This window comes from Aulostomus chinensis, chromosome 20, assembly GCF_037954235.1.
Source record: "Aulostomus chinensis isolate RoL2024-O1b breed Wild chromosome 20, RoL_Achi_v1.0, whole genome shotgun sequence".
Classification (NCBI taxonomy): Eukaryota; Metazoa; Chordata; class Actinopteri; order Syngnathiformes; family Aulostomidae; genus Aulostomus; species Aulostomus chinensis.
The window spans coordinates 16,824,499-16,835,772 of record NC_141339.1 but is presented as its reverse complement, the minus strand read 5'-3'; the positions used below and the strand labels follow the sequence as shown (position 1 = coordinate 16,835,772).

Sequence of the window (11,274 nt, the reverse complement as noted above, 5' to 3'; positions counted from 1 at the left end):
ATGAACGATTTTGTGGGGTATTAAATCAAATGTAAGCGTTCAAACTAATATGCCTGAACATAAAACATAATGAAAATTGTTATTTATTGTTTTATCACTTTTAAAGACTTAAGAATATGCAGTCACCCAGTATTGTTCCATCTAAAATATCAGGGACTTTGATTGTATTTATTAAATTGAATTCATATCTTCGGCCATGTTTGCTGTTTGATATCAGCCTTATTATAGAAAAATGGATACATGGATAAATAAATCAGCTGGCATCAGAAAATGGCTTGGTTTTTATTTTGAGCAAGATTATTTCTACTGGACAAACCTAAAGGCTTTAAATTGCAAATGTTTGACTGTACACTGACTTCATGTATATTGTAGAACTTTGGAATAAAAGACTGCTACAGTTTGACAGCAGAAAGAATGAAATATTTTGTAATGTAATATCCAAGTATCAAATTGAATCATTACACAATTTGTGTGTAAACTCCCTTGTTTTCATTTAACACATCTATAAACCAAATGTAAGATTTCAATCATATAAAGTTGTGAGGGATTTATACTCTATATGCATTTAGTGTCAGATTCAAGCAAACTATCACAAGCAGAAAAAGCAATTTTTATTCTGAAATAATTCGAGCGGAAGTCTTGTCGCTGTTGCTACTAGTCACTGGCGAATCAGAAAATCAATTAAGTTATGAAAAATACCATTAATTGCCTTTCTTTGTCACCGCAGCTCATGAAGAAATGGCGGATCTCCAGACGTTGTTGTTGTAAGGGAAAACGCTGCACAGTGAATGGGGTGTACGCCGACGACCAAAACCTGCACAATCGACAGGAGCGTACACGTTTTTTAGGTAAGTTAGCATCGAAGCTAACTAGGGAAGTTGACATTGGCTTCTCGGCTAATATTTTAGCTTTTTGGCTAATATTGTCTTAATGACTGTCATTAGCTGTTGTAGTCGTTAGGTGCTTTTAAAAACGCCTTGCAATTAGCCACGCAAACATATTCTCAACGCCTTTTATCCCGAAACCTGCTGTCAATTATTCGTCAGTGTTCCGTTCGTTGTGGAAATGTTTCATTTCTGTTAGTCGATCACTGCTCGTTGTCGTGCTGCAATAACGGTGCTAATATGTTAGCCATGTTGCTAAAGCAGCTTAATCAGAGAGTTAAATGTACATTCTCTCGTTCCTTCTGTAATTCAAACAGACCAGTTGAAGTTCAGGTCGTAGACTAAAATCGTATGTGTTCAATCACCCCGTAATATATAAATAACCAGTTAGTTACGGTAACATTAGTTACAACACAGAAATAAGTCATTAGCATAAGAGACTAATGTAGGAGAGAAGGACCAGGATGTTCAAATGTCTCTGTTCACTGCCGCAGATTCGTCACTTCATCAAATAAATCCATGTAAGTCAGTGATTGATTACGGAAAAAGGAAGTCGTTTTATTGCTTATTACATTTTAGAGCTAGAGTTGAGTTAATAAGTTAGTTCGCTTCAAACATTTTTTTTTTTTAAATCCAGAAATTCAAATTGTCATTTCATTAAAAACACCAGTGTTGTAGCTTCTCCTGTGTCAATATATACTGAAAATGTACCTATTGGAAGCAGTTAGTTTGAAGCCACTTGGAATTTAGAGACATGCGATGGACATTTTTAAACAACAATTTTAATAACCTAAACCTTGATTAGTAGCTTCCTTGTTAGATTTTAGTACCATGAGCTCCCTCAGCTTGTTGACAGGGATTCACAGTAATATTAACTCTTGTTTGGAACTGTCGAGTACTTGTCGTATGTTTGTGTATCAGTATCAGTTTGATCCCCTTTACAGATACCAAGGACACAGTTAGACGAATATATGATTTATGGGCTTTTCCAAATGTTTTGGAAACAAAGAAAATTTCAATATTTCTGTGTGTTTTACAATGTGGACAGAATGTGAATATAGTATAGTCTTGCTTTTACACGGATTTCGACATAGGCAACTCATCGAATGGCCAAAATTATCATCAAAATACTGGCTCATATGATATGAGCAGAAAAGTTCCCCAAATCGTGCATCCCTACTTGTCAATGTATTCATAATATTCCGTAAATGTGTTATTTGAGAGTGCATGCTTTCTGTCTCGCATCGATAGAAATTCTCAAGAATATCTTCCAAACAAACCAGAATGAGCTGATGGTTTTGGAAGTCTGCGAGAAGACACTGCAGTCAAGAGAGAGGCTGACTGGAAGATGCCAAGAAAAAAACAACAGAATCCACAGCCAGTGAAGTGTAGGTATTCAAAGATTTTGTTTAAGATTGAAAAGTAGATGTACTCATTCTCACAACAACACACATTTACTGCGGTTCGACAGAATAGTTTCAAAGAGAGTCCATTTTGAATACTGGCCGGGCTGTGTCCTCGCTCTGGTCACGTCTGGCACAGTGAAAACAAACACGTCTTGAAAACTTCCGCTTTTTCTTGAATGTGATGGCTTCTTTCTAGTGCTTCATTTAGAATGACGGGTAGCATGTTATTACACGTTTGCTTGAAGAAGAACTTGCGCTTTAAGTATAGCATTCAAGCAGATAAATACATGTGATTGAAACGTCGCTTTAAAGCAACATTTTGTTGCATTTTTAGCTGAAATTAACAGCTTAAACATCATTTTGACGGTAGCGCGATCACAGTGGTTTCCCTATGAATGGATGGACTTCCTGTGTTATTATATGTGATGCGTGATGGACTCCAGATGTGAAGAACCAGTTGATTCACCTGAGATCATGTTACAGGAGCTGATTGCACCCCGCACCCTCACGTTAACACGTTGAAGCGTTTTCCAACTTCCTCTCAGTAGAGGCTTGTGTTTTTCTGCCAAACAGCATAATGTTAGTTCAACTCATCAAACTACACCCTCGCCAGTATCTCCAGATATTCAGGCCACAAATATAGAAGAAAAGAAGTCAGCCATGCATGGTGGTACTCTCCTCACGACGTTACAGGCTACTTTGAGGTGTGGCACAGTGGGGAAAAAAAAAAAACCCTCCACCTGTTATTTTGTCAGAATGACCTGTAGATGGCAGCATGACTCAAGGGTTTGCTAATGAGGGCAGTTCAGCATGTTGTCCTTGAATTGTTCTGGGGGTTTTCAGACAGCTGCCTGATTAGGGTTTGGATGTCATTAAGCTTGAAAGGGAGAAATTTAGATATCATTAGCTGTAGCTGCAGCATACAAGCACCATCTGTCAACTTTTATCAGCCCTTTTTTTCCTTCCTTTTTTTTTTTTTTTTTACACGATGCTGTTTGTGTGCGTCTTGAATGATACTTCCTGCACCTGTAAAGGTGTTGATGTGACTAAACGGCCACTCGTCTCTGCAGCTCCCCTCAACTTTACGGAGCTACAAGGTGAACTTGAGCTCACTGGTTGTCTGGCTGCAACATCAGCACTTAAGTTGACTCTTCTCATCACCAGAAGGCAGGTGTAGTCAGCGAAAACGCTCCAAAAAAAATCCACTGTTCATTTAGAAAAATTCAAATAAATGATCATATTGGATCTTTAACAGTTGACGATCAAGGCTCAAAACTTGTCTCTGCTACCCCTAGTGGCCAATTCAGCGTCAGTAATATTGATGTGTAATTAAAGCTGAGGTCAAAAGGTCATTCTTTGTCATGGAGACAGATGTTGAGAAAACAGTTGTACATCAGTGCTCCCTGGAGTGACAGATGTGAAGCTTTGCGTCATGTCACATGACCTTCATTTACAAACACGTCTTTAATCAAATATTTTGTCCAGGTTTCTTTAAAAAGAGAAAGTCATATTTTCTGTTAAGGCAGCATTTTAATTACCCTCAGGCTGCTCCAATCGTGTAGGAGAAAGTGGCACAAGAAGGAGTTCTAAAACTTGGGCAAAAGTTGTTGAACGTCTGGTTCGCTCATCTTAAAGTCAATAGAAGTTTGTGAAAAGATATTTTAAAGTTGTGTTTTCCGGTTCATTTCTGATGATTTTGTTCTGAAACAAAACAAGTAAAGTCTCAAACTTCGGTTTGGCACAGAGCTTCTTTTCCTCAGTGATCAAAAATCCAACCTAAAATTCTGGCTGGTTTATCTTTTAGTGTGTGACTGGTGGAGCCTGTATGCGCCCATCAGCTACACCATGAAAACCACTGACAGGTATTGATTATAATCCAACAGCCCTGTGACAAACCCCTTAAATGAGGATTCTAATGTTCAGCTTTTATTCAGTTAACATGTTAATGATTCTAGAAGCAGTTCTCTGTAGTGCTGTTGAACTGAACTTGCTTTTAGTAAGAAACTTGGCTGATCTTTATAAAGAAACAGCTGTTTTTCCTGAGAATGATGAAAGAGGTCGGCCCCTTTTATATCCAGTGATACCTCACGGTCACAATGGTTGACCTCTGGAAGTGTTTCCCGCGTTAAGGGTTGGTCACTGCGGTGGACGTAACGAAGACATGACTCGTGTCGTCGGTGCTAATGAAACGTTTGTGATGGTCTCTTTCTCGTGTCCACAGTGGATTCTGATGATGGTGTAGCCATTGATGCTCCAGCAAACCTCTCCTTAGATACAGACTTCCTTTTAGGACAAGACCTTGAGTTTGGTGATCATGACAACAAGATTCTAGGCCTGGAAAAGTTCTCAGGTTTGTAATTGAGTTTTTCTGTCTGTTTGTTTGTAGTTTGTTTTAACGCAGCACTGTCTGTCGCGAGATGAATGTCCATCTCTACTGCTTTTTAAATGTTGCATGCTCACCTTCTTTCCTGCTGGTGTTTGTAATTGCACTAAATTAGATTATTGACTCACCACGTAAGGCAAATGTGTCTATTGATTATATAATAAAGGGAATGGCAGGATCATGCAGCCTGGCCATTGGACTACTTCTCAATTTAGTCAGCTACATGCTAGGTGCAAGGATGATGGTCTCCTTCTAGGTTATATCGGCCCAAAGCACCACGATGTAAATAGTTTTAATGGATGGGGGCTGATGTGTGACATCATTTGTAAAAAGATGGTTGCGAGAGGACTGAGGTTTTTACTCTTTGTTTCTCAGTGGTGTGTGTGCTTGCGTGTGTGCGACAGTAAGAGAAATGGAACTGTCATTTCCCAGCATGCTCCTTCAGTTGCGAGACTGAGCTGAAAAATGGCAAAGTAGAGAAAGGAGCTGAGACGCCATTATTATATAAGGTCATAAAAATACAACCATTACCATCAAGGACACCATTATACCAGGGCATTTATTCATCATCATCATCATCATCATCATCATCATCATCTGCTGTTACCTCTGCCACCACTGCCCCACTGCCATTTTCCTTTCCCCATCATCATCATCATCATCATCATCATCATCATCATCTGCCCTCATCATCATTATCATCAGCAGCAGCAGCCTCACCATTATAGTCATCATCATTATCATTAGGTTTGGTAATCATCCACGAGGGGTTTCTAGGGGGCAGGATGGAAGGGCAGCCTCCACTCACGGCTTCCTCGCATTCTCTCTCTCCACATCTGTGGAGGAAGGTGCTTTTCCTCCGACTCGCTCACTTTGGAGGCGTCGACCGACTCAAGTCGGTCAGCGCTGTCGTCCCGAGGTTCTGTTGCTTTTTCTTTCTTTTTTTTTTTCCGTGGTTGAAGTTAAATCGCAGACAGCAACAGGAGAGCTCACAGAGTCTTGACTTTACCCCCAGCACTGTGAGTATCAGATGTTCCGCTCTTTCTCTCAGGTGGGCTGCTTGGTAATGGAGGGGCTGGTTGTCAACTGTGTCTGGTGAAATTTGGAGAGAAATCCAGGACGTGTTCTTTTCTCCTTCTTCCTCTTCTAAGTATTATTATTATGTACTGTATGTACAGCTTTTGTTGAAACTGAAACTTTTACTTCCAACAGTCAGTTTTTGTGCTCGTGATGTGGCCCCACTGGGTCTTAAGTCTTGAATTTCATTAAAAATGTGATGAGGAAGTTACTTCTATTTTACAATATCAAGTTGCATTTCAATGCTGCAATAAATCAACACACAATCAGTCATTTTCCCTTTACTTTTTTATGTGAAGAGAAGATGTTCAACTTTATTCAGTTGTCTTAAAAGTCTCTTAAATCCTGTTGAAACCTGCTGGAACCCTTTATTTTCCCGACTCATGTTTGATAGCCGTCCCCGCCCACTCTCACCTCAGCCAATCGCATGGCTCCAGCCATTCATACGATCAAGGTATACTCACATTTGGGGCCACCATACATTCATCTGATGTTTTAAGCTTCTGTACATCTTCTTTCCTCTTTCATAAGTGTTCCCACGTGTCTGCCAAATCCCTCGCTTCTCGTAACCCGTTCTAGCTGTAGTGGAGCTGCTCCCACAGTGGTCACATGCAGTGTTTCTGTCTCCCTTATACAGAAGTAGCTGCTGAGATTGGTTTCTCTGTGTATCCTCTGGGTGATGAGGAGAGCCCCGCCTACAGTCAGCTCAGCATGGAAAGCGAAACAGACAACTCTCGCAGCACAACTGACAACGGGAGGGATGATGAGGGCAGAGCATCCCAGTCCGAGCCCAGTTTCCCTCCTTATCTGTCCTGCAGGGGCTGTGGACAGCTCCGGGATGAACCTTTAGGACCTGGCATCGACCTGGTGGGGCCTTACTGTCTGAGGTGCTGCAAAGCCTCCAGGGAGGCCAAAAGTACGGACTTCAACTTTGGAAGCATCAGCGGGATTCGCCCCGGTCCCCATTTGCAGCTCGACGGTGACGGTATGGCAAATGGGATGGGTGACAAAGCACTGACAGCTGATGACAAATCACCCAAACTGCACTCATGTCACCTCTGTGGCTTCTCCTCCCGTTATGCCAACCACGTGAAGCGTCACATGAAGACACACAACGGGGAGAAGCCCTTTAACTGCCCCCTGTGCGCTTACGCTTCGGCCCAGCTGGTGAACCTGCAGAGACACCTGCGCATTCACACCGGGGAGAAACCTTACAAATGTGACAGCTGCGCTTTTGCCTGCAGTTCCCTCGGCAACCTCAAGAGGCACCAGCGCATGCATGTGCCCTCTATGGGGGTGGGGCAGGACGCCTCGCTGCGACCTGCCAGTGGCCCCAGCAGCCTGAAGAGGCCAGTGATTGGGCAAAGACCTAATGAGGAAGACCCTGGTGCTCCAGCTAAAGGTTTGTATGAATTCTGAGTAGAGTTTTACATTTTGCCATCTAAACTGGTGTGTAATCAGTCCATATTTCTGTTTCAGAGGTTGCAAGGCACTCAACTAATGTGAGTTTAGGAAGCCAGAACAGTGACTTCCTTTCAGCTTTTGAGAGTTTAAAGGGGGCGTCACCACAGCCCATACCAGCTTCTAACCCCGCCCCTAGCCACCAGCCTCCACCCCTGTTGGAGCCCTCAGGCAGCGGTGGCAGCAGAGCTACCAGAGGGGGCATGGCGGACGGTGCCGCCCTCCCCCCTTCTTTATTTCCTTTCACTTGCCGTTTGTGTGGCATTGTCTTGGAGGACGAGGACGGCTCCTCTGCCCAGATATGTGCCAAGTGTACCCTTGAAATGCTGACTAAAGACTCGTCGTCATCGCCCAACAGTCCCGGCGAGCGCAGCGACAAGGTGTACACCTGCGCCGCCTGCCCGTTCCTCACACATTACCCTAACCACTTGGCACGTCACATGAAAACTCACAGCGGCGAGAAACCATACAAGTGCCCACAGTGTGACTACGCCTCAGCCCACTTCGACAACCTCAAGCGCCACCACAGAGTGCACACAGGCGAGAAACCTTACAAGTGCCATTTGTGCGATTACGCCTGCGGGAACCTTGCCAACCTGAAACGTCACCAGCGCGTGCACTCGGGGGCTAAGCCCTTCCAGTGCGCCGTGTGCAGTTACAGCTGCAACCAGAGCATGAACCTGAAGCGGCACATGCTGCGGCACACAGGGGAGAAGCCGTACAAGTGTCAGGAGTGCGGTTACACCACGGGCCACTGGGACAACTATAAACGACACCAGAAGAAACACGGCCTGGCCACAGACGGCTGGGTCAAGGTTCCGATGACTGGCAACGATGAGGAGGAGGAGACAAGAAAAGGGATGGGAGTCGGAGTTCAGACTCACAGAAAAGAAGCAGGTGTTGATATGCAGTATATGTCCAGAGAGAGAGGGCAGACAATACACTCATGCTACAAACTTGAGATTGTATAATATAACCCAGCAGAACAAAGCTACCAGCAACTTTGGTTTCTCACAGAGCCTTTATATGATTTTTGTGTGTTGATCTGTTTTGTTAGATTCCTTCAGAGGCTGCTAATTGTTTCTTTGTAGAATCTCGCACAATTAAGTGTAAAGAATATTTTGATGAATGAATCAGTTTGTCTTCTGCTGTTACTGTCTGTGTCCTTTCACTGTCTCGTTCTCTATGTATGTTCATATTAGGCTAATTTATAACATTAAAAGAAATATCTGGTTTATTCTAGGACGGAATTTGGTTTCCCTCTCTTTTGTTTTTTAAACCAAATATTACTCTATCAAGGAACTCATGCACGTATTTGTGTGATAGCTGCACTGCGTTGTTTTTAGACAATTTAAGCATGGTTTTCCTTCCCTTGTTTATTTACATGTTGTCATGTTTGTATGTTTACATTTTCTCAAGACCTCACAGTGCAGCTTTTAAGTGATACTTCACCCAAAAAGTTTATTCCCCATCTTCAGCTCACAGACATTTCTTTCCTCCTATGTTGCTTCCTTGACTCCAGAAAGAGCCAGCTGTGTAGGTTTAGCTTGAAGCTAATAGCGATTAACTCGAACAGCCACAGCAGCAAAACATCAAAATGTGCCAAAAATGTTCTGGAAGATGCACTTAATGGATGTTTTTTTGGACAATTTTGCTGTCGTCAGCAGTTGGTCACTATTAGCTTAAATCTAAGGTTCTTTCTGCATTGTGGAGTCACGGGGGGGGGGGGGGGCTTAAGACAGCTGAAAGGCAAAATACGCTTTTGGGTGAAGTATTGTTGAAGATGGGTCCTTGTAACGGCCGTTATTGTGCTCTGTTTGCATCAAGGACGAGCTCTGGTGACGGCATGCCTTCAGAGGAGTTAATAACTTGTGTATGTACTACTATCAAAATTATTTTTTAACAGTGCTGGAATTGTGTTGCACTTGATAAAATGTTTAATTTAAGCTCCTGTATCTTCAACTGTGTTGCCATTTTAAACCCCTAAAGTTTATAAAATGTGGTTTGTTTGTTTTTACCGAAAAAGTTGGCATAAAAGTAGTTTCTACTTATTTGAACAATACGTGTGCATGTATTAGCATTTTTAAAGGCCCTCTGCAAGCTTGACGTGACGAAAGGAAAAGCACATCTCTTTGTATGTGACTCAGGAGTGACAAATGTACATGAGCATGTTGTTCAAATTCATTAACCCCCCCCCCCCAAACTTTCTACTTATCTTAAATTTCTTCAAAACGCCTTTGTTTTCATTTACTTTGGGGGAAAAAGAGATGGCATTATTAGAATGCATGTGAGTGTTTTATTTTTCGAACGTAGCTGCAACACACTGCTAGAAGTACATACCTGATCATGTAGAGCTGTTTATGTTCGATGTGCGTGACGTGTCATTCATTTCCCCTAAAATGATTTCAGTTTACACATTTTTTGTCACTATTATATGCAAGAAGGATATTTTTCAGGTTGCCAGTTTTTCATGACAATGGAGAGTTGAACCCATTGATTAGTACTGAAATAGCCCAAGTGATCATCTTTGTCTTTATGCAGTGTCTCATAAATGCCTTAAGTGCGGATTTTCAAATAAAGATCTGTTAATGATTTGGTTGAATGTCAGACATCAGACTGGTGGTCTTATTTATTTTTCTGTGACGTTTCCATAAATGAGAATGTTACAACGGCAGATACACTTAGAGCTTGTTTCTGCTGCCCCCACGTGGCCAAAAATAGTTATTGAAGTGAACCAATGCGCTGCATCAGCATTTACTTTAGTCAGAAAAAAAAAAACATTGCTGAAGGAACAATCAGATGTGAATGTTTCCGTGGTGAATGTTTCCATGGTTAGTTACCACCGGCGCAATGCACCACCTACTACACACCTTGATCACAATTCACTATGAAGGCTTCCAACGTTCAAAATACGCTGACTTAATACTTCAACTCTGTCGCTCAATGATGTGTGCGATTCTTCATGTCGCTCTGCTAGCGTGCTGATGAACGTGTGTGCGAGATCGGCGGTGAAATGCAGTGAGCCATTAACCCGACAACCATGACAGCTCATAAATTTCAGAGTTTATTTTAGCATCATGGCAAACAGAGTGGACAATTGTCACTGATCTTACCACTAAAATCCCAATGACAAGTAGTGGAATGAATCAAGTCCTTACATTGTGATATTTTCTTTTTAACAGTGATGCTGCTGGGAAATTACAAAAAAAAAAAAAAAAAAAAACACTTTAAATTGAATTTGGCACCTCCGCATTTATTAACACCCTTTCTGTTCGATCTGGTGTCCCCTCGACTGGAAATGAAACTTGAGACAGAAGCAGCAGCACAAGAGTGAATACTTTGCTATGACGAGAACATTTCTGCTGCCACCGAGAGTAAAGCTGTTGATCGGTTCACTTTTACATCAAGAGGCTTCAAAACACTGAGATGCAGCTGCTGCTGCTTCTTTTTTTTGTTTTTGTTTTTTAAAGAAATAATTTAAGCTAACAGCAAATGGAATGACATGTCTTACAAAACAGCGGGATATGTTCATTTTCTTGCCTGCAATTCATGAACTTTGTTCAGCGATCGTGATCACATTCCCCGAAGCACCTTATCGGCTAAATCCTCTGAGATGATTGGCACAACAATGTATGTACAAATTACAACCAACCCAATGCTTCCAATCACTACACAAGAAGAGAATCAGTTGCAAAGTTTGTAAACACTTTCCATTTTTGACTAAAAATGTCCCCTAAACATTATGTAAACAATGATAAATGTTAGTCCATTTAAAGTTTTGTTCTATACATCTTAGATTACATTTAATCTATTTGATTACAATAAGCTATTGATGATATTAGTAATTGTTCAGAATACTTAAAATTGCATGTACATAATATAAAAAGTGACATAATTCTTATGGGTTTTTTTGTGCAAAATGCTTTAGTAAACTATAATTTGGCATTTATGAGAAACCTTTAAAAATTGGCTAAAAATCATAGATGGATTTACAAAGCCCCTCAACCACCCCAACCACCCCCCCCCCCACACACACACACACACACGACCCCCCCCCCCCCCC

At 41.7% G+C, this 11,274-nt stretch overlaps 1 protein-coding gene across 2 annotated transcripts; it reads left to right on the top strand.

Moving 5' to 3' along the window:
- Positions 1-644: 644 nt before the first annotated feature.
- znf513a (zinc finger protein 513a) lies at positions 645-9,796 on the top strand. 2 transcript variants are annotated; one of them, XM_086190013.1, is made up of 5 exons: positions 645-848; positions 2,136-2,272; positions 4,512-4,640; positions 6,388-7,152; positions 7,230-9,795. In XM_086190013.1, the coding sequence occupies exons 2-5, from the start codon at positions 2,233-2,235 to the stop codon at positions 8,180-8,182; spliced, it is 1,887 nt and encodes a 628-aa protein (XP_086046139.1). In that variant the 5' UTR covers positions 645-848; positions 2,136-2,232; the 3' UTR covers positions 8,183-9,795. The 2 variants fall into 2 exon arrangements, with proteins under 2 accessions (XP_086046139.1, XP_086046140.1); XM_086190014.1 differs by lacking the exons at positions 645-848; positions 4,512-4,640 and having other exon boundaries at positions 2,140-2,272; positions 7,230-9,796.
- Positions 9,797-11,274: the final 1,478 nt, after the last annotated feature.